Source organism: Microcaecilia unicolor, chromosome 10 (genome assembly GCF_901765095.1).
Source record: "Microcaecilia unicolor chromosome 10, aMicUni1.1, whole genome shotgun sequence".
Lineage (NCBI taxonomy): Eukaryota > Metazoa > Chordata > Amphibia > Gymnophiona > Siphonopidae > Microcaecilia > Microcaecilia unicolor.
Window position 1 is genome coordinate 65,933,802 of NC_044040.1, and position 27,309 is coordinate 65,961,110.

The 27,309-nt window shown below is 42.5% G+C and overlaps 1 protein-coding gene across 1 annotated transcript in view; it reads left to right on the plus strand.

Annotated features, from left to right (window-relative positions):
• PDZRN4 (PDZ domain containing ring finger 4) overlaps positions 1-27,309 on the plus strand; it is an 825,447-nt gene that overhangs the window by 719,079 nt on the left and 79,059 nt on the right. Inside the window, exon 6 of the mRNA XM_030216753.1 lies at positions 14,976-15,074. Within this exon, the coding sequence (XP_030072613.1) occupies positions 14,976-15,074 (99 nt within the window). The remainder of the gene's footprint in view (positions 1-14,975; positions 15,075-27,309) is intronic.

Sequence of the window (27,309 nt, forward strand, 5' to 3'; positions counted from 1 at the left end):
ATCTTGTTCCCATCATTTATCTGCTCTTGGTCCCTCAGCATCATATCTATGTTAGTTGAATATTCTAATTATGTGTATATATGCTTATTATGTGTATCATTAATGTTATGCTAAAATTGAATTATATCTCTGGTATTTGAATCCCAGTGCTGTTAAATGTGTATATATTTTATACGGTTTCACAGTACTTTTATTAGTAGATTTCAATTTACTCTTTTCAAATTTACTTTATTGTATTTATGTTTATTCTTGGTTATTTTACTATTGTTATGCTGTTAACAAAATTGTAAGTTTTATGTTAAGTTGTACTTGCTGTACACCACCTTGGGTGAATCTCTTCATAAAGGCGGCTAAAAAAAATCCCAATAAATAAATAAACACTCAGACAACGTTCGAAAACAAAAAGACAAGGGGAAAAACAATAGGATGATTAGAAGCTAAAGAGGAAGACAGGTAAAAAGGGAAAGGAAAGAGGGCACCAGGACTTTATTATTACTCCAACATCACAGTCCAAAAGCCTGCTTGAATAACCAGGTCTTGATTGCAGTTTTAAATTTGGGAAAGAAAAGCAGCGGACAAAAAAATAGAAAGCACTATGATGTGTTCGGTCATACTTGGCGGCTTGGGCCTGGAAGTAACATACGATGATCATTTATTGAATGTAGCAAGAACCCATTATGAACGCTCTGAATGCCAGAAGAGGTATTTTGTATTGAATTCAGTATGCAATGGGAAACCAGTGAAGCTTCTGAAAAATTGGTGAAACTGAATGATGGCCAAAAGTGTGTGACACCACCATTTTCATTATTTATGACTGATATTTAACAACATACACAAAAACCAAATCAGATTTTAAAGCTACAAATTGTCTATGTTGTATTTAGCATCTAAAGTCATTGTCTGCAGGTAATTTCTGCTAGATATCAGTATTTACAGTGATGTCCTTTGTTCTGTATGCGTGCTGGCATTGATCTGGCCAGTTTCCTGCAGGATTCTGGAGTTATCTCCTGAGTCTATACAGCTTTGATCCAGTGTATAAGGTCTGCTTCAGATGTTGGATTATGTATGGCCACTTTCTGCTTCATCACAGTCCACACATCTACTATAATAAAACTCACCCTCAACGTTCTGAAGACAACGTTCTGAAGTCACTCAGTCACTCCCTGAAGGGTTCATGGATTCATGGTGGTGAAGCCATAACACTGACCACATCTCTCTGCCCCGCCCTCGCATGACGGACCAATCAGAAAAAACACCCTCAACATTCTGAAACACAAAGGACCATCACAACACCGTTCCCAGGCAACACTAGGCAACGTAAGACGGACCAATCAGAGGAAACTACGTGACAATAAGGGAGGAGCATTCCCCAGCAGAATGGCTCATTATCTGTGCAGCACGGAGAGCACAGAACCACCGTTGGAACGAGAGAAGAATATTCCTGTTGTGGGTATGTGCAAAAATAGACCGGGGGGGGGGGGGGGGATTTTTAAATGCATAATGCCAGTACTGAAGAGTGCCAGAGGGCCTATAGCACAGACTATATTTGGGATCGCTTGACATGGAGTCAGAGGAGCCGGAAAACAACATGCCCGTCACCATCTGGGACGTGGGCGAACAGGACAAGCTGCGGCCCAGCTGGAAGGATTATCCTCGACCCAGCCAGCAGCAAACAGCGACCAAGGACAGCACAGCACATCCCCCAACACCCAAGCAAAAAACAAAACAAAAAAAGACACACATCAACAACCTGCACACACACCGCACCCTCACACACACACACACACACACACAAAATAACTGTGTGACACATACACACACACACACACACACACACACACACACAAAAAAAGCCACATGCTAGCGCCCGTTTCATTGGTTTCGGAAACGGGCCTTTTTTACTAGTTTTCAATAATGTTCAAATCTAGGCTGTTGCTCGGCCAAGGTTCTAACAGTTGTGTCTGTTCAGAATTCAGCCATGCCTTAACAGCTTTTTTTTCTATGGCATGGTGCACCATCCTGTTGGAAATGGGTTTTGTTGTGAATTAGCATAAAGTTTGGCGGTTTCCCCTTCAAAACATTCAAATAAATAGTTCTGTTGATTGTGGTATTTTTTGGCATAATCCACAGCCTCACTCAACCAGAGCCTGATACTACACCCTAAACTATAAACTTTGGTGCTTGTTTCACTGTGGGTAAAATATACCTCAGGTTATGTCTCTGATGGTCTTCTTATGTGTCTACAGAAGCTGTGGAAATGAGTGAAAATGCTTTCATCTGAAACATAATTCAGTCCCATTGATAAGCTGTTCACTGCTTGAACGTGTGACAGAAAGCGAGCTGATCTTTGATATTTGTGGCAGACAACTTTGTTTTTCAAGCAGGCTGATAAGATTGAAGTCCGGAATCAAATAATCTCCTGTGTAGTGTATCCTTTTGCTTGGTTTCTTCAATGGCTACCTGCAATTCTGGCTCTGATAACCCTTGATGATGCTCTTGGGGAACATTTAGCTGCCTTTATGATTGCATTGTCCATTTGTACATCCATAGCTCTTAGTCGACCTGAGCATGCCCGAGACTGAAAGCTATTCAGCTCTTCATTTTGTTTGACCGTTTCTATGACAGTTGAATGAGTGACTTTCAGTTCTTTGCAATTGCTCTTATTGGTATCTTTTCTTTGTCCGGAATTATGATCTGTGCACATTTCTCTGGGATATGCTTTTTCACATATGCAAGTGAAAACCTGAAGCAAATCAAACCGAAGACAGTTAACAGTTAAAGTTAATTACATTTACTATACCGCTTGGCCTTTACATATAAGAACACAACGGTGAACAATAATAAAATAAAAAGTAAGAAAAGAACTCTAGTATTCAATAATAAAACACACTCACTGAAAACTATATACCACGATAAAAAATAAAAGCATAAACATACAAAATAAACTCACCAATTGACAGTTACGTCTGACTCTCTAGAGAAACCCCACCAAATGCAAGCGTAAAATAATATGCCTTCAGCATCCGCTTGAATCGCTTCACAGAGCCTTTGGCCCTCACTGCCACAGGCAATGGCTTTTACAAACTTCGGTCCAAATAAAAGATAGGCCCAGCCCTTGTAATGACCAATGTGCCCTAGATAATGAGACGACCTGCACTCATACAGCATTTTTCAACTTCAAACCCCTTCCATGAACATATAGCCTCACCGATTCAGCTAAAATGGATGGTAACTTCTCATAATAGGCCCCAAATAGGTTCAATATCTTATAATTAGACATTGTATATAGGTGCCTTAGAATTCATTTTGTTGCACATTGTAAACAAAATAATATATATTCAGTTTATTTAACACAACGGAATTTTTTTTATTGAGCTCAGCATCAAATTTTAATGGATCTGATTCTTTGTTACAGTCAATCAAACAACACTAATACAGTGGTCTAAGAGATCATTAAACCTCTATTATCACTCACAGCTATGACTGCTATCTATTCTTACACTGACAAAAATTATACAAATAGGAATATTATAAGGTGACACATACTTTTCATTCGTGTAGTTATAAAAAAGCCACCAAATTCTTACCTTCTAAGTGAGATTTATTAAAAAGATGGCTAAAGCTAATAAAGACTATAGCCCAAAGAATTTTGGTATTTGGTGAGACTTATTAACATATCCTGAGTCCTTTTCATTTGGCTCACACATAAGCTACTCTATTAGTGCACACTTATTTTGGATGAAGGCACATTTTTTCACGAAAGAGACACATATATGGATTTATATAGACGTCTATTTTGATATCACGTTGTAATATCCTGCAACACTTAACTATCAAAGATCATACTAGACATTAACAAACTCTTCTACCTCTAACCCAACTTGACTGAATCTTATCTTCTCCATCCCACTATAACATATTTTGTACTTATCCCCTACCGGACTTGACGAATGCCTTTACAGTATTATGTAAGCCACATTCAGCCTGCAAATATGTGGGAAAATGTGGGATACAAATGTAACAAATAAATAAATATGCTTTCTAGTTATCTTACTTCACAAATACACATGATTTTATTTGCACGGATTTAGTTTCCTTCTTCATTCACTAGTTCACAAACACACTCTGTTTACAGACTGATCATATGCATGATATTTTCAACCTTAATTTCAAAAATATTTGTTTTCTACCTTAATTTGACTTGCAGAAAATCACAAAGAGCAGCAGTGGGAATTGAACCCATGTTGCCAGGATCAAAGCCTGCTGCACTATTCATTAAAACACTCCTCCTCTGTTTTGGATGTCTTGCATTTGGACGTCTTTTGTTCAAAACTGGCCCATAACAGAGGACATCCAAATCACAGGACGTCCATAGTATTTTCAAACACAAAAGATAGATGTCCATCTTCTTTGAAACTGACCTTTTTTCCTGTTTGGAATTTGGATGTCTTTATAAAATTTCCAAATTCTGATTTAGACGTTTCTTTCAAAAATGCACCTCCAGGTATACATGTCTACGCCTAGGCATAAATATCTGTGCCTACAAGGTTGGTATGCTTTCTGCCACTTATGCAATTATTTTGCAAAGACACATAGGTACCTATTTGTTTTCTTAAAACAGCGCCTAAGCAGGGCTGCCGAGGGGGGAGGGCGGGGGCAGCAGGGGCAAAATTCCTCGGGCCTGGGCCTCCAAGGGGGGATCCAGCGCCTGGGTCTCTCTCTCTCTCTCCTGCTCCCGATGGGACCCAGGTGATCGCATCCCGACAGGAGTAGGAGAGAGAACTCCGGCGCTGGGCCTCCCTTGGAGGCTGGGGAGGACCCAGAGGAGCAGACACTGCAGGTCTTCCTCAAGCGCTTCACTCTCCTAAGTGGCTGCTTTTTCTCTCAGACATGCATGCTTGATTTTGAAACCGAGCATGTGCTGAGAGAAAAAGCAACTGCAGGGACAGGCAATCAGCAGAGTGAAGAGCAGCGCTGGAGGAAGACCTCTTCTGCTGGCGGGGCCTCGGGATCCCCGCCAGCCAAGGTATTTGAATTGCAGTTGTGGCAGTGATCGGGGGGGGGGGGGGGAGCAGAGGATGATGATTGTGTGGGGGGCAGAAGCGGAGATGATTGTGGGGGGCGGTGGCCTTGCCCCAGGCCCAGTTCAGTCTCTTGGTGGCCCTGTGCCTAAGTAGGGCCTAGTTGTCCTCTTTAAATAGGCATCCTGTTATCAAACTACCCCCATAATGTCAGACAGTCAAAAGTGCTTTTGCTGAGCCTTCAAAGTCACTGTAAATTGGAGAAGTTAGAAAGTAATCCTTTGGGGTCCCCTATCAGTTTTTATTTCAGGGAGTTCCTTCTTTGTTTTGGCAGGACAATGAAAGTCAATAGACCTCAATTTGTGCATAGCTCCTCATTTACCTTGATTTAAAGTTCCCCACTCTCAATCATTTATGGTTTATTTAGGCTTCCTTATAGTCCTCAATGGAACTACAAGCTCTTTTAATCATGAATGTATACCTTATTGCAGTAATTGAAGCAGTTTTGTTACTGTAATTCCGCCCTAATATTGCAATTCTATTCAAGTGTTCATTCCCTCTAGGTACATTAATTATTGCTGGTTTTAAACAGGACTCAGTTTGGCGTGCTTATGTCCTCTTCAGTGACAAATTCAGAATGCACTTCTTCCTGAGCTGCACTTTTCAGTACTTTCTGCATCATATGCTATAATTAATTATTCTAGCCATTATTCGCCGGATTCTATAAATGGTGCCCAAACTTGCATGCGATCCTGAGATCCATGTGCAAATAAATTAATGAGCTCTTAACAATCAATAATAGGCTGTTAACAATGAATTATTGACATTAATTGGAACTAATTTGGATTTATGTGCAGATCTGGCTGCGCACAATTCTATAACGATCCATACCTAAATTCTTTTGTGGGCAACCCAAAAGGGGGCATAGTCATGCAAGGGGCATGGGCAGGTCAGGGGCGTTCAGAAAAGATGAGTGCAGTGTTCCAGAATTCCGGAGATCTGCGTCCAACTTATGCGCCAGGATTTAAGACAAGTTTCATCAGATGTCAGTCCTTGCGCCCAAAGGTAGGCGCAGGAATCCCTATTAAATGCTATTGTACAAAGATCGTTCTTCATGGAGTGCTGTTTCTAGAATGGCACTGAGTGTAGATTTTTCCCGGCGCCTAATTTTCAGCGCTATTTACTGAATCCAGTCCTAATTAATAAATACCAATAAATAAATATATGGGCATAGTGGAAATCATTTCACTTAGGGGCCGTTTTGCTAAGCAGCAGTAGTGCTAACATGCAGGTAGCATGTGCCAAAATCAGCACTACCTGGGGTAGCACGGCGCCCAGCAGTAATTCCGAGGATGGTGCATGCTGTTTCCCGCAATAGAAAATAATTTTCTATTTTCTACTGCAGGGCGTTCCCGCCACTAATCGGCAGAGTGGACACATTGGCACCTGTTGCATGATTACCGCATAAGTAGTGCCTGAGCCCTTACCACTAGGTCAGTGGGCGGCGGTAAGGGCTCAGTCAGCAAATAGCTACGCACTACATTTAATTTTAGCACATGGCCATTTACTGCCCCCATTTTTTAAAAGCTTTTTTTCCTCAGCCGCAGTAAAAAAAAAAATCACTCAGCACACGCCAATTTCATGCGTCCACACTACTGCAGGCCATCTTTTACCACTGCTTAGTAAAAGGGCCCCTAAGGCAAGACATATAAATCCATAAAGCAAAATCCTTAGGCCTAGCAAGTCTTTTGAAGTTCAGACACAATGCATGGCGTGGAGGGACATAATCGAACGGGGTCACCCATCTATAAGGGCACTCATCTCTAATGACGGCCCCATAAAGTGGCGTACCCAACCGTATTATCGAAACAAGATGGGCGGCCATCTTTCGTTTCGATAATACGGTCGGAGCCAGCCAAATCTCAACATTTGGGCCGCCCTTAGAGATGGCCAACATTGGTTTTCGCCGATAATGGAAACTAATGGCGGCCATCTCAAAACTGGCCAAATCCAAACCATTTGGTCGTGGGAGGAGCCAGCATTTGTAGTGCACTGGTCCCCCTCACATGCCAAGACACCAACCGGGTACCCTAGGGGGCACTGCAGTGGACTTCACAAATTGCTCCCAGGTGCATAGCTCCCTTACCTTGGGTGCTGAACCCCTCAAAACCCACTACCCACAACTGTACACCACTACCATAGCCCTTAAAGGGTAACGGGGGGCACCTAGATGTGGGTACAGTGGGTTTTGGGTGGGTTTTGGAGGGCTCCCATTTACCACCACAAGTGTAACAGGTAGGGGGGATGGGCCTGGGTCCGCTTGCCTGAAGTGCACTGCAGTACCCACTAAAAACTGCTCCTGGGACCTGCATAGTGCTGTGATGGAGCTGGGTATGACATTTGAGGCTGGCACAGAGGCTGGCAAAAAAATGTTTGTTTTTTTAGTTGGGAGGGGGTTGGTGACCACAGAGGGAGTAAGGGGAGGTCATCCCCAATTCCCTCCAGTGGTCATCTGGTCAGTTTGGTCACCTTTTCAAGGCTTGGTCGTGAACAAAAAGGGACCAAGTAAAGTCGGCCAAATGCTCGTCAGGGCCGCCCTTCTTTTTTCCATTATCGACCAAGGATGGCCATCTCTTAACTGCGCCCCCGTTCCACCTTCAGTACACTGCCGACATGCCCCCTTGAACTTTGGCCGGCCCTGCGACAGAAAGCAGTTGAAGCCGGCCAAAATCGGCTTTCAATTATACCAATTTGGCCGGCCTTAGGAGAAGGCCGGCCATCTCCCGATTTGTGTCGGAAGATGGTCACCTTCTCCTTCGAAAATAAGCTGGATAGTCAGCTGGGCAAGCATCAATTACAAAAGCAGACAGTGATGTGGCCAGCCTCAGTAGATGTTTTCCTCAAAGCCTTTGCAGATCTCAGTACGTCTGGCACAACCTTCAGAATCAAGGGGGTCTTTTTCAAAGGCTTGCTAGAGTTTTTAGCATATGCTAAACACTAGAGACACCCATATATTCTTATTCGTGTCTCTAGCGTTCAGAGCATACTTATTTTTAGCACACACTAAAAACTCTAACACACATTTGTAAAAGGAGCCCCAAATGAAATAAAACCCATGATATGTTGATCATAATAGATTTAGGAAATTCTTGAAAAATTAAAGGACCAGTCTGCAGTTTTCAGTTTCCCTTGGGTGAATAACAGCAGGTATTCAACTTTCTAAAGTAATAATTGCTGTAAAAGTGTTCATTAGGAGATTTCCAAAGATGACAAAAAGATATTCACTAAAGCATGAGCAAAAGCTATTCAGGGAAAGCAAGAGTTGGATCAACCATCTATACATGCCAACAGTGCTCAAAAGAGACTTTACGCCCACATATTTATGTGGGTTTCAACTGCCATCTGGAGGCCTCTACGCTGAAAATATTTACTCCTGCCCTTCCCTTTCATTCATTTCTCATTTGCACATCCTTCCACATTCATCTACCACCTATTCCCACACTGTCCTCATAGAACCATATTCCTGCTCTCATCAGCGTTGTTTTCAAGCACTGACCGCGGGGATTTAAATTTATAGTCAGATATTCAGTGCCGAGCATTACCCAGATACCGGCGCTGAATTTACAGGTATAAGGCAGCCATTGGAAGTTTTTCTGGGTACTGCAGGTATTCATTGCCACTACCTGGATAACTAACTTGTCCGGTTAGTTATCTGGATACTTCTGCTGAGTATCGGTGGTACCTGGAAAAGTTCTGGCTCTGCCTTTTTTTCACTCTCAGACCCCACTGGTACTATCAAGAGAGAAGGGGGTGAAGAGCTCAGTACTCATTTTTGAGACATAAAGGTACATACCCTGATAAAGCTGAAGCGAAACACGTGTCAGTATGGAGCCTCCGGTACATAGCCTCCTAAGAATTAAAGGGTTTTTGAAGTAACCCCTTTGAATTTTTTGAAGATAAGTACAGAAGTTTTTTTGATTAATAAACATTAAGCTGCTATTAGTAAACATTACATAAAAAATTTAAAAATTAAGTAAAAAATTATTTGAAAGGTATTCTATACCATGACCGATGACGAGACAGGTGGGAATTACTACCGCATAAAAGTTTGATAGCAGAGTACCGCCAAATAACAGAGTACTGCCTCTGATGGTCTGAAGATACCTTTCCACTTGAATATGTTCTGGTTATAGCAGTAATACAAATATATATTGTCTATGTGTGATTATACATATGATCAGTTACTGTATAGATATAATTAGAGTGGGCAATTTTTTGAACTATCAAGCAGGGGCGTAGCCAGACACACAATTTTGGGTGGGCCTGGGCCCAAGATGGGTGGGCAGAAGAACTCCGCCTTGTCCCACAAGTGATATGGTCTCGCCCTCTCTCGCCTGCATACCATATGGTCCCCCAAACATTCCCCCCCCCCCCCCCCCCCCCCCGCATACCTTTTAAATAGATTTTCATTGGCAGTGAGCAGCAACTAGTACACACTGCTCATCAGTTGGCCCCACAGCATGTATCAGTTGCTGCTCGCTGCAGGTGAAGATTGGCTATTTACAAGGTATGCAGTTGTTGAGATTCGGCTGGTGGGGCTTGGGATCCCTGCCAGCCACATCATAGGTGTGCTGCTACTGAGTGGACCTGAGCTCAAAGTGGGTGGGCTGGGCCCACCCTTGGCTACACCACTGCTATCAAGAGAGTGCCAGCGTGGTCAATAAAGATTTTCAGTGGCATTATCGGATAATGATATAGAAAATCAGTGGCTGGCCTCTGTGAGCAGCAGTTATTCCAGTAGGAGCCACTTTTTCCTGGATTAATGCTACTGAATATTGACTCCCTCAATTAAAAAAAAAATATATATATATATTTGGTTCTTTTCAAGCAAAGCGGTTTATTATACCATGCTTGACTACATTTCATGATATATGTTATCTTTGCTTTATGCTAAAAATTGGGAGGTGATTAGAAAGGACATTTTAAATATGACATTTTGCTGAAAACATACAAAAATCAAGTGGCGAACATGGCCATTTTTGAACCTGAAAAACATTTCTTTCTGTTTCAAAAATGGTAATTTCCTAGAAGTTTTTAGATGTTATGTGCTCAGTACATTTTTCTTTTGTGACAAATTTTGGAAAAAAAAAAAAACTCCAAGGGAAAACACACAAAATCAAGCCATTGGAATGTAAGGGGGGCATTCTTAGTAAACTGGCTACACAGACATCCCTGCAGAGCAGTGGGGCACCCTAGGGGTCACTGCAGTGAACTTCATATAAAATATCCTAGGTTTACATCTAACTGTTACCCCCTTATATTGTTTGGGGAGCCCAAAAAAACACCAAAAACACTATGGTTTGCTTACCTTCCTATGAATCATCATCATCAAAGACTGATTTTTACATGAGTATCTACTACTACTACTACTTAACATATCTCTACGACATCCTCCTCAGTAGAAACCAAATAAAAAAAAATTCATGTAGTTTTTCCACTCTGGTCTTATCCATAAATGCAAAAATAATAATACGTGTGTTCCTCCCTCTATCCCCTTACAAGCTTTTTTTTCATATTCTCTTTTGGCCTATCTTATTAATGCTTTACGCCTAAAGTAATTGACAGTGTTTATGCTCCTGGTTTCCTTCACTTAGATCCACTTTCCTTTGTTTCAAAGGCATCCTTTCAATGATAGGGTAACCTAATGGTAAGAGCGATGAACTGCAAACTAGGAAAGCTATATTTTAACAAGGCAGAAAGCACATCCTGTCCCTACAGAGCGTGTCCTGCATAAAATCCTTCATTATTTGCTTTTAATTGGCTGTTCTGGCTCCCAAGAAACTACTTTTAAACTAAAGGTAGGGAATCGCATTTTCATTCTAACCTCGCAAGTAGCTATTTGCTTCAGCCTTCTATCTAGTCTATAAATAGGTGAATCAACCTCTAACTTAACCAAATTCTTTTTAGTATACTGGTAACTAGAAACTTTCCTTTATCTTTCTCTTTTGACAGATGTAGAAAGAAAGCTGACTTATAAATACACTAGCAGCACACATCAGAAAACAATATTACATGTATGGATTCAAGACCAACCAGTCTTTCAATAAGACAGTAACACTTGCACTTATTCAGGTGCCAGTACTGAAAAGTCTTACCCTTTTGCTCTTCCTGCAAGAATGTAATGGCCTGAAGTGATGGACTGAGGGGATTTTATAAGGCTAAGGTATACTATCAATGAATATGCCATTTTACTATTAGTGTTCTAGAAAAATCCAATCACTTATTTTGTTCTTACCTTAAATACTTTAAGGCAGATTTTTAGAAAGAATATACAAATTGGAATTGAAATGTCCAGGTCAAGACATGTCAAAATTTTGGTAATATTTTAGAAAAAGATTTGCTGACAGAGAATGTTTTTCTAAAATACATGCAAGAATGCATTTGTATGCCCCATCTATGTATGGCAGCAGCACCCATTTTGCGTAATGCTGGCATATAGAGGGGCATTTTCAAAAGGACTTACAAATCAGAATAGAGACAACCAGCTCATAAAGTCCAACAGGAAATATGTCAGGATTTGCTGTTTGAAAATACTTGAGCTGGACATCCGTGTGCTGAGGATGTTCAGCCGAACAGTCATTTTACAAACTGGAACATCCAACATATGAACGGCAAAAAAGCAGGGACAAGGACATCTTAGAAGAATGGCCACAGAGATATCCCTGCAGAGCAGAAGGGCAGCCTAACTGTTAGTGCAGTTGATTTTAAACCAAGGGACCCAAGTTCAAATAAAACTTTAACTGTTTTATATTGTAATTGTGAGCCTTCCAGTAACAGAAATAATTCACACTGCAGCTGAATTAATAGCCTTCAGATTTGCAGATGGCTTATATATTTAGATGGTGTTTTTCTGTTCCTGAAGGGCTCACAATTAAAAAAAAAAGTTTGAAGTGGGATTTGAATTGGGGTTCCTTGGTTTAATGTCCACCACACTAACCACTAGGCTACTCTTCAGACATGCTTATTGCTTTATTAAGAATGCCTATAATACCGAAGCTATCATAGAGCCTACTATCCCTTTTCAGTTTCATATCCAGGGGAGAGGGAGGGAGGGGGACAGCAACCACTGGGGGATTAAGAGGTATCATACCTTAATCCCTCCAGTGGCCAGCTGCTCAATCAGAGCATCTGTTTGTACCCTGGATATGACTGAAATAGGTCTAACTTAGGATGTCCTTCTTTTTTAGGCTTGGATGTTTCTTCCCATTCAGTAATTGCTGTTGGGTATCTTGATTTTGGGCCCTCCATAGTTGCACACAAAACATGCGCCCCCCCCCCCCCCCAACATGTCCCCTTGCTAGCTGGACATACTGTAGTGTTGAATGTCCCTTGTCTGCCTTTGCAAAATCGGGATCTGGACATTTCAAGCACATGGATGTCCATTTGGGCATTTTGAAATGTACATATGCTTTGAAAATAAGCTTCATAGCCTGTCAATCTGGAAACCTAGATATCTGTGTTCTCCGGGTTAGGTACAGATCACAATTTCATGGAGGAAAATAAAAACAGGGAGATTAAGTTGACAACTTCTCCTAATCTCAAGAGCTGCCCAAAATTTGCACTTTTATGATAGCTAGATGTGCCCAGGAGCAGGTGGAAATCCCAACACTGATCTTGGGTTTCATATGTATGCATTCTCCTTCTGAAATGGAGAATCGCATGTATATTTTGCCACACCCTAGCCACTCTGTGCTCCATAATGGCATTTCCACATTAGCTGTTTAAAATCAGAGTTGACATGTTCTAATAGCTAACATGTTATATTAACAGCAAAGTTCCATGCTGTAAACATGTGATAATTTCTATATTAAACAGTTAATAGTAACACAACTTAGTAAGTATGCCCCTAAGTATCAATTTCAAAAAGTAACTGGAGCTACCCCCTTGGGAGGGGAAGAAGCACTGTTCCCTCTAAACTGTGCGGGAGTCCTCCACCTACAGACCATCACATTTTGATTGGTGAGGGACATCCAAGCTCTGTAGCACTCCAGGGAATCTGCCTGCCCTAGTGATTGAAAACATAATATTGAAGTACCACCTCCCCTGGCAGCAATGCATTTGGAGAACTCCCACTCAGCTAGAGAGAACAGTGGCGTACCAAGTGGGTGCGGTCTGCCCCGGGTGCACGCCACTGGGGGGGGTGCCGCACGCCTGTCCGCTACATTCGTTCTGTGCTCCCTCTGCCCCGGAACAGGTTACTTCCTGTTCCGGGGCAGAGGGAGCATGGAAACGAACGAAGCGGACAGGCACGCGGTACCCCCCCAGCGGCGTGCACCCGGGGGGGGTTCTTTCGCCGGGGGGGTCACACTGCACCCAGGGGGGGCGCTGCACCCGGGGGTGGGGCGCATCGGCGATCCGCCCCGGGTGTCAGCCCCCCTAGGAACACAACTGAGAGGGAACAGTGGAGGGGAGGCCTGGCTTAAGGGAAGCTGCTTGACATGATTGGGCTTTTTTCTAAGGATGTACCAAGTTAATTGAAAGCATTAGGGGTCTGATTTTATATCAGGACATCTATGTGAGATGTTCAAAAAGGTGCCTATTTTAAATCTGATCTATAAATGCTATGCACCTTTATACCATAGGCTGCCAGATCCAGCCCTAATAGTGTGTAAATGCTGATGCGCACATATACACCAGCTGTGAAGAAGGTGTAAATATGTGCTTGTTTTATACACGTGCTCCTCAGCATTTTACAAAATATGCACCTACATCGCCACTCTACCCCATTGAAAACTATGTCCCTGGGAATACCTGTGAACAGATTGCTTGAAAGTAGATACACACTTCTCTCTCTGTGTCCTTTTTCATGCATATGTGGTTGCACAATTTTGTAAAAGCTCTTTTCTGTGTGCAGAACACATAGGAAAAGATTATAAAAGTTCCTCTTAGGTGGATGGATTCTCTGTGAAAACATTTTCTATAATGTAGGATACAGCGTTCCGATCTCTTAAATTAGCATTGCTGCAGACAGGAACCTGGCTGCGGCAACAATATAGCAGACCCCTAAATCATATCTGATCTGTGAAAGAGGCCAGTGGAGAGAAAGGAACAATTCCAGATTTCCTCTAGACTCTCTTCCCCAGTATCAATCTTACTCTCTCCTTCCCCCTTGGACTCCCCTGACATCAAGCATCCTTCCACCCCCCCCCCACCCCCCCAGTTGCTTCTGTCCCATTGGATGCCCGGTTCAAACTAGCACCTCTGACCTTCTAGTGGCAGTCTCATGATACTACTGGTAGGGGGTGAAGTTGCCCAGTGAAAAGGATACACTCCTTACTTGGCAGCGTGGCCCCTAGTGGTAGGTAGTAACACAAAACTTCATCTAGAAGATCAAAGGCACCATTTTGAACCTGGCACCCAATGGGACAAGGGTGACTGGGGACATCAGGGAGACCCTTGCCTACTGGTTAGTGCAGTGGCCTGAGAACCAGGGGAAACAGGTTTGATTCCCACTGCAACTCCTTGTGACTCTGGGCAAATCACTTAACCTTCCATTGCCACAGGTACAAAATAGGTACCTGTATATAATATATAAACCACTTTGTGTGCACAGAAAGGCAGTATATCAAATCTCATCCCCTGGAGGGAGGGTCCCAGGGAGTATAAGGTTATGCTTGATGTCAGGGAGGCTGGGGGTGGGATGAGAGAGCCATCATTTTTGTACTTGTCCCATGATTGAGACCTCACTTGCAATTACCTCAGGACAAGTGCAAGCAGAAATTATAAGATTAAGAAAAGTCTTTCATGTAAGTACTGTTTGGGAGACACATCGAAAAGTGCCAAATGTGATTAAAATCTTCTCAAGGGTAGACAAAGAGATTGTCACTGAGTTATTTGTCTGCATAGAGCTTATTCCCCAAGACAAGTACCTTAATGTGTGTGTTTTTCTCATAGGAGGTTGAACTATGCCGTGTTAGCAGTCAAGAGAAGCTGGGCCTGACTGTCTGCTACAGAACAGACGATGAGGAGGACACGGGGATCTATGTCAGTGAGGTAAAATATTTGACAATTAGCAATAATGGGAAAACAGAAGCCAATGTGTTTTGCAGCCTACTGAAAACTGGCTGCATGCCAGACTTTGTCATTTTCAATTAGCACAGTAAATTATGTAGCCTAAGTAATGTGATTATGCCAGCTTGTTTATTTGATGTAACTGTTGTCAATGCAATATCACAGTTAAGAAAAGTGCAGAGAAGTCTACGAGCATTGTCTGAAATGTATCTGGTCCCTTAAGTGAAGAGAAGTTCATGTGGGTAACATTTAATGAATGCTGTTTTGCACACAGCACTGTAAGCCAGCTGTATTTAGACTGGAAATCATTCTTCAATTATTTGAATTTGGATTTTACTCCCACCTTTCCAGTAGTAGTTCAAAAGGAGTTACGTTCAGGTACAGTGAATATTTCCTCTGACTTCAGAGGGCTTACCATCTAAGTATATACCTCAAGGGCACAGCCAGCAACATATTTTATTTTTTTTTTGAGGGGGGGGGGCAGAGTAGATTGAGGGTATGCATTTCTTCTTTTCTATTCCCCCTCCCCCCCCCTTTTTAAATCTTGTTTTACCTTTACTGGCAAGGATGCCCAAGTCCTGCCAGCTGAAGAGATCTGCTGCCTGAACCCCCCTCCCCCGACTTCTCCACTGCTGATACAGCATCAGAAAGGGAGGAGTTTGGGCAGTGGATCTCTTTGGCTGGTGCTTGGGCATCCCCACCAGCCCTTCAAGAGGGCTTCTGCTATGGATGGGGTTGAGCCCAAAGTAGGAGGGCCCAAACACTCATTGGGACCCTTGGAGGAGAGGGGGATCCCAAAGCGGCTAAATAAACTTGGACTGAATTAAAGGGTAGTTGCTGCCCCAAACCATGGCAATTATGATTTGTGAAGGTGCAAGAGTATGTAATTCTGTTTTGTGCACCTAAACCAATAGAGATCAGGAGTGTTTATGAACTGTTGATGGTTTGAAGTTGTTCCAGTAAAAGAAAGTTTGACGTTACTTACTGAGACTGAGGTCATTATTTGAGAAAAGTGGACTTTTGCATCTCTCAAATTGGGAATACCCTTCAGCCTACTGGGATTTGGCCCAGCCCCAGCCTGCGCCCAGCTCATTTGAAGTACAATCTGTCATGTCCTTACCGTTAGCACTAGGCAGTTTACAAATAAGGTCAATAAGCAAATTACAAGAGAAAATAACATATCAACTGACTATACAATATTATCCTAACTAAGGAATGACGCAAGAAATGACCATAATTAGATGTACTATTTTTGAAAAATCCAAAATTGTAATAATCATTGAAATCTCAGGTAATCTTGTTCTAGTCTAATGAATTCCAAGATGAAACTTCAATAAACAAAATTTTTACATGGGGGTCCTTTTACTGAGGTGCGCTAATGGATTTACCACACACACTAAATGATGACGCCCATTATATTCTTATCGTCATCTTATCATTTAGTGCATGCTAATCTATTAGTGCACCTCAGTAAAAGGACCCCATGATGATTTACACTTCAAAGAAAATAAAAATAGTACCAAAACTACACACTAAGAAAAAAAAAGAATATACTTACATGCAACCTGGCTATAGGCTGGGTCTGGGGCATGTTTTGGATATGGGGCAGGTGGAACAGTGATTTACTTGCATATTTTAGAAAATACATATGTATGTGCAAACATTTAAGCCTCCTCCCAAGCAGGCATAGCTTTCTGGAGCTTCCTTTGAATTGCGATTTCTGTAGGAATTTAGGTGGTTGTCATGCCATAGGTCACTTCTGCATTGCTGGCTGTTCACTCCTCACTTGAGCTGGCTGCCCAAGACAGACTGGTTTATCTTAAAAGCAGGGGAGGGTCCTGTGCTCACAATATAAAATCTGGTCTTTGTTGGGTGATTTCGCTTAATGCCTCCTCCAGGAGTGGTCCGTTACACTGTAACTAATTATATTTCATGGGCTCAGAGGCCTTTGTCTGCTTATTACATAGTTCCTCACCACTAAAAATGTCGAAACAACATGAGAGGATTAGTCCCTCTTATTGACCAATAGTGTAAAATACAAAAAAGGGTCAAGTTATCCAGAACTCTACCCGCCTGCCATCACATTCCTATCCTTTGCTACCAACTACATCTTCTCGCTACATACAAGTCCCCTGAGCCAAAAAGTCTTTCCTTAAACACTCTGATTGATCCAGTCTGGTCTGTTGCTCTGGTCTCTTTGGCCTCCCCAAACAGGAAGACTTAACTCTGCTCTGGATTTCTCTTTTCATAGGGCTATAAGCAACCAATTTGTCCTATTTCCTTCTCAGAAAGCACTAATTGCCTATCTAAGGGTTCCTCCATTGTCATTCCTCTGGCTTGCTCTGGCTTTCTTCTCAAGATTTAACTGTATAGTTAGGGTTTACTTCCTTACCTTTCCCCTATTATTACTTCTTTTTTTTTTTTCTCAAAAATTAAACCTGTGGTTAGGGTTTCCTCCCTTACTTTGCTAACAGAATATACACTCTGAAACATTGGTATTTCAGAGATGCCACGTTATCCAGTTCCAGGCTGGAGATTCTGGAACAGTCCTGGATTTCTGACCATCCTGGTGCATTATGGGACTTGAAACACTGCTGTTAGTGGGTAGGATGAGGCACTATAAATCCCGCACTGCTGTGGGATGTAAGTTTAAAACCAGGACCGACCCAAAATCTACAGTCTGGAACTGGGTGACTTGGTATATCTGGAATTTTATAGACACATGAAAGCCCATTTTACTTGAAATATTGAGATCAGAATTGAAACACCCAGGTTGAGGTGGGCTCCCAGTGTTATTTTACAAAAGATGTGGTGGAGCCTTTTATAAAATACTTATAAGGAGTGCAGTGTTTTTCCCAGAATGCATGATGGGATCAGCCATTTTACAAATATACATATGGAAAAAATGAGCAGCACAAACTTGTCAGCTTCCATGTGGAAGCAGTAGTTTCACAACTTCCATGCGTGAGTGGCATCACTTCCATGTGCAGCCGACCTATTTTACAAATCTATATGTATTTATAAGTGCTGCCAATTAAATACTGAGGCTGCAATTTTTATTTTTATTTTTCATTTGGGAAGCAGAAATAAATAATGGGGTATTAAGCAGAACTATTCTATAAATCCTTTGTGTAAAGCCGTAGCTGAAACAAGCACTTTAAAAATATGTTCATGCCTCTGAGCTGATGCAAATCCCTATGAGGAATATTTTTCTCATGTACATGTAGTCTCCTTGAAAATGGGGAATGCCCAAGAGCAACCCAGTCATGTCCCCACGACACTCTCTTGAAATCTCTGCATGGTGTGGATCTCCATGTGTAAAATAGTAGGGATGTGCTTTGGTTTGAAACAAAGGAAATGTCAATGATATGTCCCATGTCATTGCAGGTCTTTGGCAAAAGAAAACAAGCAGAAAAAACACAATTTTTTTGATTATTTGTGTAATATCAATAGTGTGCAGTGTTTCAAAACAGTGCTCACTCTTATAAAGAGTATACACATACCCCTGGATTCAAAATTCGGCATGGATCGAGGATGCACATGCAAATAAATTGTTTATTAAGCCATTAACTAGCAGTTAATTGATGTTAACAAGCCATTGTTGCAGTTAATTGGCAATAATTAGGATTTGCACTCTCAACTGTCTATGCACACGCAACTTTGGGCTCAGAAATCAGCTCTTCTAGCCATTCTGTAAAGAGCATTCAACCCGGAGTGGCCTTTAATAGAATAGCACTTAGCGACGATTTTTTCCAGCACCATTTTTTGAGTATCATTTGTAGAATTCTCCCCCCCCCCCCCCCCAATATTGTGCAATGGTGAGTCTTCACTTAAGGGTCAATTAACTGCTGCATTTTATTTGCATCAGCGGGCAGATATCTGTAGAAAATCACATTTTAGAATTGTTGCAAAAGGATCTATCTTAAAGACATGTAAGCTGGAAAAAAAAGATTTAACATGGTTAAAAACAGAACCATGAAGTAGAAGGGAGAGAGCTGTGTAAACACTGGTGCTTCAATCATGCCCTTCTCTGTTCATGAAGCATATGCACACTCTTTCCATAAATGACATGAGAAACACAGGAAACAAAATTTTCTGCCTGGACACCCCTATTAATTAGCAGCTTTCTGAAATCATCATTTACACCAGGGGCATAGCCAGACTTCGGCAGGAGGGGGGTCCAGAACCCGAGGTGAGGGCACATTTTAAACCCCTCCGGTGCCGCCGACCCCCCCCCCCCCCCCGCCATTGCCGACCCCCCCCCCCCCCCCCCCCCCCCACCACCAACTTTGAACCTCTCCCTGCCAATGACCCTCTTGACCCCCCTCCTGCCGCCAACCCTCCCCTGCCACCGCCGTTGCCTACCTTTGCTGGCGGGGGACCCCAATCCCGACCAGCCGAGGTCCTCTTCTTCCGGCGCAAGGCTTCGTTCTGTTTCTGAGTCTGACGTCCTGTATTGAGCTTTTTGGGGATCTTGCCAGGTATTTGTGACCTGGATTGGCCACTATTAGAAACAGGATGCTGGGCTGGATGGACCTTTGGTCTGTCCCAGTGTGGCAATACTTATGTACTTGTGTACTTATGTAATATAAGGTGTTGATGGTGTATTCCGCCTAGAAAGTGGGTGATAAAGCAGAATATAAGATTTTAAATAAATAAATATCAAGCTGTACCTAGCGACTGGCATTGAATTTGTAGGGGGGGGGGGGGGGGGGTTGGCTGCTATGAACATAGCCAGTATAGCCGATATTCATTGGCTGACTGGCTAAGTTATAGTGGCCAAAGATAGACCTGCTATTTATGCAGGTTTATTTGGCCTCTAAACTTAGCTGAATATTAGCGCTAACTAGCTATGTCGAGTGATATAGCCAGTGACCAAGCTATCCGCTAAACGATAATATTCAGCCGAGATGCTATCTTGAGCTGAATATTTGCACTTAGCCAGTTTAAGAATATTTAATTGGCCAAGGTCCGTTTCTAGCCAATTAAATAGCACTAAATATCGGGCAGTATGTATTTTACAAACCTCATTTCAATCCAGCCTAAATTATTTTTATAATGATAACTGTTTTCAGTGAAAAGGGAAAAAACATCTACTTCATTATGGTCCTCCCGGTCTGATAATGAACTTCAATCATAGTTAATATGTCACTGTAGCCTTACTGCCCAAAAGGTGATGGTCCAGCAATCCTAGTAAATAAACGAGAAGGCCCTAGAAATTTAAAAGGTTTTGTGGGAAACCTTCATGCAGTCTCACTTGATTGTTTCTCCAATCCTTCATAGCCCAGTAGTAGATCATCAAATTATAAACATGGATAATGCTAATGAGCACTATCTCATACTACAAACTTGCCAATTAACATATTGTGCAACAGTGAGTCCACAATTAAGGGTTGATTAAGTGCTGCTTTTTATTTGCATCAGAGGGCAGGTATCTCTCAAAAGTCACATTTGGTAATAACTGTTGTAAAAGGATATATCCTAGAGACATGTAGGCTGGAAAAAAACAGATTTTACATGGTTAAAAAGAGAACCAGGAAGTTCAAGGGACAGAGCTATATCAACATAGGTGCTTTAACTGTGCCCTTTCACACACCAGCCCATAAGGCCAATTGCATTGAACTTCGGATAGATTTGTATAGATCATCTAAAGTTGGAAAATGGATCAGTGCATGCAAAATAAAACCCTAATATTTTAGAAAAGAATTCATTTACTGTCCTAGGATCTATAAACTTGGATGGCAAATCCACAATGTCTTTTTTTTTTTGGTCAGCAAATTAACATTGAACAGTGACAAATACTGAGATATTAAGGATGGCCTGTTGGGCTTTCTCTTCTTCCATTGTTAGATGATACATAACACCTAGCTGTAGTAGCAGCAGGAGACTAACGCTAGGGGCGCCATTTTGGAGACAACACCAGCAGGACAGGAGCGGCTACAGTTTGGCTCATCCCCGACCCCTACACTCCCCTTCGCTTCCTCCGCTGTGCTGATCACAACCTACTTACCCTTCCCTCACCCCGCAGATTCGTCTTACCACCACACATGACACAGTTTTCAGTTATTTAGATTCTAAATTGTAGAACAGCCTCCTCCTCCGTATCCAGAATGTCCCTTCCTTCACCACTTTTAAACAATCCTCTACTTCCTTCCCCTCTTCTTGATTTCTTTAGCTTTTACTCTGTTGTCTCTGCCCTACTGTTTTTATACATTGTTAACTGCTTTATGCCTATGTGAAGGTCATAGTGGTGTATCAAATATGCTTGAATAACAAAAAAATATATGGAGGTATTTCTATAAATTAAGCACTAACATTTATGTGCCAGTTCCACATGTAAATGTTTACAATGCTAGCATACATGTGCATATGTGTGTGTATTTGCATATCTTACATAGTGCGTAGTTTGCAGGTGAGCATACACAGAGCTGATATCAGGACAGAGCATGGGCAAGGTACATAAGTTATGCATATAATGTACAGAAAACTGTATATCACCTGAACTTAGGTGCACACACTTATGACAGGCTGGTTTACATACTTGCATTTAAATTATAGATGCATATTTTTGCTTTTATGCTAATATTCTATAAGAGAACGTAGACACCTACATTGCTTTATAGAATAGGTAATGGCGTAGCCACAGGAGTGCTCGGGTAGGCATGCGCTGGGTGCCAGCACCAGGGATGGGTCACTAAATCTGTTGCTAACTGAGGTACACTGAAGAGAGTTCAACATGCCTTCATAAACATCTTCAGCTGGTGGGGTTTGGGGATTTCTGCCAGCTCAAGTATTTAATATTTGAGTTGGGGTGGAGTCTCAGCATGCAGGGAGTATTGTGCCCACCCATTTTCTCATAGGCCCATTCAAAATTTGGAGTCTGGCTGTGTCACTGGAATAGGGTCTTCCAGACACCCTCTGGGCACCTAATTACAAATGCACCGTTATAGAATTACTTCTATAGTGCAGCCAGAAAAGCATAAATATATTTGCTATCACATACAACTGGAGCAGCCATTTTAGAAAACAAGTTCAATAAAGAGTGTCAGCAAAATGTTTTAGCTGGGACCAGTGGTATTGGTGAGAGTCCTGCAGTGTTTCTGTCTTGGTGTCTGCACTAGCTGTGTCCCTGTTGTTTCCTATGGGGAATAGGAAGGCAAAGACACGAACATATGTGTTGAGCGATTGTCCGTTGAAGAATGTGGTGTTTGTCCTAGAATGGAGATTGTTGTGACTTTAGGCTACTCCGAGGGTTCTCTTGCAGAGCAGAGTGCAGAAGAAGTGCCAGTTAGACATGATGAAAGAGCAGCTCCCCCATGACTCAGAAGTATGTGAACCAGTGGAGGAGACATCATGCCATTTGGGTCAAGGAGCTGCAGAGTTGTTGGCACAATGGAGGGCTCTCCATTGTCAGTTTCTTCTCCAGTAGAGAGAGCAAAAGAGGTATAAGGAGAAGAGCACCAGGAAGGGACTGTTCTGGATATATTTTTAAACAAGAACAAAAGACATGCTTCCGCTGTGACGTTCGATTAAATTAGACTGGCTGCAATGACACTTTGAGTCTCTTTGGACTCTTTCCTTAAAACGGTAACTCTAAATGTTTTGAAAAAATTGATTTATTTCCATATTGTTCTGTGGTCAGGAGTGAGCTTTGGGTTGACAAGGTGCCAGGTTAGAAAACTTCAATAAAAGAAAGAGGAGTCTTGATGCAGTATGAACTGGAATATTTGGGAAGTCAAAGCAGAGGAAAAATGACCTGAGATAATTGAATTTTCCCAGGCCTCTGATGGTGCTTCTTTTGAATATGGTTTGAAGGTTTATGCAGGAGATGTTGAAATTACCATCCTTCAATTTCTAGGGCTTATTATCTGACTGTAGCTCACAAGAGGGGTTGCAAACTTGATATACTGACTCTGTGGTAGAATCAAAGCAGTTTACACATTCTATACAGGCACTTTCGCTGTCCTTACTGAGCTCAAAATCTGGTTTTGTATCTGGGGCAATGGAGGGATAAGTGATTTCCCCAGGGTCAGAATGAGCTGTAGTGGGAATTGAACCCAGTTCCCCAGATTCTTAGCCTATTACACTCACCATTAGGCCAGGGATTGACAAATTTCAGGTGCCAGATCGCCATGGCACCTAGAAATTTCATCCTGGAACCCAGGATTTCATACCCCTGATATTTTTTTTCCTTCCACAGCATTGCCTCAAACTGTTTCTCTTGGTCCTGCACATACTTGATCGGGCTCTGCACATACTTAAGTGGTGCAGCGCAGGGGGTTCGGGAAATTTTGCAGGACTTGAAACAGTGAGACTTCCCCCTTCCCCAAATTCCTGCACCATGTGGCTCAAGTTTATGCGATGCAGGGCTGAGAGAAGTAGTTTGAGGTAGTGAGGGGCACAAGAGATTAGAGGAAAGCTGGAGAGGGGCACGAGAGAGATTGTGGGAAGGCTGGAAAAGGGCAGAAGAGAGACATTACATTAATTGACATTTCTATCCCACATTATTCATAAATTTCGATGTGGCTTACAAATATTAACAAGACAATCTAATCTTTAGTACAATGGCCCCTTAGTTACTTTTGTACTAGAACCCAACTACAATACTGTTCTGAGATTATTCTAAGCTTTTTCTGGGGTCTTGTTCACAAATATTTCCTGACTTATCCCCAGTTACCCAGACCAGATGTCAAGAGTTTTTGGTTACACCTTTTGAAATTTCCTTGTGGTTTTGTTAGTTAATAGGGGAGGGGGAAGATTTTTCTTTTCTTTGGCCCAAGACAGCTTAAGGCTAGAGAGGAACCAACAGTCCCATGGTTGGTAAAATCTGGAAGATAGCACACAACCGGCTGCCATAATGTTCTCCATATGTCTCTCTGTTTATTTTGTTTTACCTTTGATGAATTTCTATTTCTTGGGCCCAGATTTTGTGGTCTAAATTATTTAAATTTCCTGATGTTTTGCTGTATTCTGGATAGCTAATTCATTCACTTTCTTGGGTGTATTGTTTTTTTAAAAAGTGGCACTTACTAAGGGACTTCACACATCTTAGCAGCACTCCATGCACACATATTTGTCAATTTGCTACTTATGCCCCGGATCTATATAGCGTGCCTAGCGTTCTACGCCAAAATCCAAGCATATTCTAATAATGCGTTTAACTTAATTGGCTTAACAAGCCAATCAGCATGGTTAACAGCACTTGACAAGCAATATGAGCACTAATTGACATAATTAAAATTTACGCATGCAAATTGCGAAGTGTGTTCTGTATACACAGTGTATAAATTTTAATTCGTGCAGTTCAAAGGGGTGTGGTTATGGTCGGGGAAATCTGTGTTTTGTGGGCGTTCTAAAATTTACACACATTGTTATGCAATATGGCCCCCTGCGCCTAAATCTATGCACCAGGATTTACGCCATGTTTTTGTTGGTATAAATGGAGGTGCATAGATTTAGGTGCTAGGGTGTCAACTAAGTGTATCCTATACACCATGCCTAAATCTAGGCACTGCTTATAGAATACACTTAGGCGGAAATGTTTTCCAAACTGATTTTTTTAAGGCACCATATATAGAATCCCCCCCTATATATATGTAAGTAGGGCTAGGTACATGTTCCCTTGCTTTTCAAATAACCCAAAATCTTATATCAGTACAATTGTCAACAGGGTAAAACAGAAAAACTTTACTCGTTAGATTTCCAATGCAGAATTTGATCATTTTTTAAAAATTAATGACACATTAAAAATAATGGATTCCTTTCAACAAAACCCTAAAACATAGTAACATAGTAGATGACGGCAGAAAAAGACCTGCACGGTCCATCCAGTCTGCCCAACAAGATAAACTCATATGTGCTACTTTTTGTGTATACCCTACTTTGATTTGTACCTGTCCTCTCAGGGCACAGACCGTATAAGTCTGCCCAGCCACTATCCCCGCCTCCCAACCACCAGTCCCGCCTCCCACCACGGCTCTGGCACCCAATTTCGGCTAAGCTCCTGAGGATCCATTCCTTCTGAACAGGATTCCTTTATGTTTATCCCACGCATGTTTGAATTCCGTTACCGTTTTTATTTCCACCACCCAGGGGCGTAGCTACGGGTGGGCCTGGCTGGGCCCAGCCCACCCAATTTCAGCCCAGGCCCGCCCAGCGCCAGCCCCAGCACCCATTGCCGGCCACTGCTGTTGAGCAGCAGGGCCGGCGCTACAAAAGAAGAAGCGCTAACGGCGCTAAGGACGAGAAATGTTTAAAAAAAAAAAAGCGCGGCACCGGCAGGCACTGTCTCGGCAGCCTTGAGGCATTGGCTGCTGAGGCATTGGTTGCTGGCTCGCAGGCTCCTCCCGTCTGCGGGAGGAGCCTGCGAGCCAGCAGCCAATGCCTCAGCAGCCAATGCCTCAAGGCTGCCGAGACAGTGCCTGCCGGTGCCGCGCTTTTTTTTTTTTAAACATTTCTCGTCCTACGGTCCTTAGCGCCGTTAGCGCTTCTTCTTTTGTAGCGCCGGCCCTGCTGCTCAACAGGAAAAGCAGCAGTGGCCGGCAATGGGAGCTGGGCTGGCGCTGGCATGCAGGGCGGGCCTCGTCGAAGAAAAGAGGGAAAACATGGAAGGATGGGGAGAAAAAGAGGGAAAACAGATGGAAGGATGGGGAGAAAGAAGGAAAACATGGAAGGATGGGGAGAAAAGAGGGAAAACATGGAAGGATGGGGAGAAAAGAGGGAAAACATGGAAGGATGGGGAGAAAGAGGGAAAACATGGAAGGATGGGGAGAAAAGAGGGAAAACAGATGGAAGGATGGCAGAGAATGAGGGAAAACATGGAAGGATGGGGAGAAGAGGAAAACATGGAAGGATGGGAGAAAGATAGAACACAGATTGGAAGGATGGGAGAGAAAGAGGGAAAACGGATGGATGGGGAGAGAGACTCTGGAGGGAAGGATGGGGAGAGAAAGGTGAGAGACTGGAAGGATGTGGAGAGAGAAGGGACACTGAACAGAAAAGGGTAGAGTGATACAGAGACACTGGTTAGAAAGAGGGAGAGAGAGACATTAGATGGAAGGATCAGGAGAGAGGATAGATGGATGGAAGGATGGGGAGAGAAAGGGAAGACGCTGGATGGAAGAGTAGGGAGAAAGAGGTGACACTGGACGGAAGGATGCAGAAAGAAAGAGGGGAGACTACTGGAAGGATGGGGAGAGAGAGGGGAGACTGGAAGGATGGGGAGAGAAAGAGAGCGTGCTGGATGGAAAAGGAGAGTAGTGAAGACTGGAGGAATAAGAGAAAGGGGCATGGGGAGAACAAGGGTGAGAAAAGATGAAAAGCCATAAGTAGATGAAGGAAATTAAAGAATGGATAGTAAGAATGATTAAATCAGGACCAGAGAGAGAGAGGCAGGAAAATATTGAAGAAAGCAAAGAAAAGGAGAGAAAAATGAGAAATGGCCAGGAAACCGTGGCAGAAGAGTTAAGCGAAACGAAGGAAAGCAGAATCTAGAGACTGGGAGCGACACAATGAGGAAAAAGTAAATGGCCCTACAAGAAAGGTAAAGAAACTAATTTATTTTAATTTAGGATAAAGTAATATGGTACCTGTGTTAATGAAGTTCAGAGACCAATACTTCCTTCCTTAGGTCAGGCGAGGATACCGTAACAGCATTATACTGACCTGAGGCAGGAGGTTTTGGCCTCTGAAAGCTCATTGAAAAGGGTGTTAGGCTATTAAATAAATTTTCTGAATCTGATGCACTGAAAAGCAGCACTTACCCTGTGTGACAAATGCATCTGATTAGCGTGACTAAATTTTGCTGGGGGAGGGGGGTAGAGAGGAAATTTTGTGCCCACCCACTTTGGGTTCAGGCACTGCCAAAATTGGCAGTCTGGCTACGCCCCCTGCCACTGCCACCACCTCCCGTGGGAGGGCATTCCCAAGCATCCACTACTCTCTCTGTGAAAAATACTTACCGGTATATAATTATATTATTTACAGACTCCAGTTATCTTACACATGCATTATTCCAATTACTCACAGATTAAAATTCATTTCCCGTGCCACCTGAAGGCTAAGTGGTCAAAAACCACGAATCTACAGAACACAGTACAGATTGATCTTATTGATTTAGTTACATGATGTTATACAATGTACCACCATATATTCCCACTAAACATACCCCCCTTCTGGTGGAGACAAAGAGCAATCTATGAAAAATTTAAAATCAGCA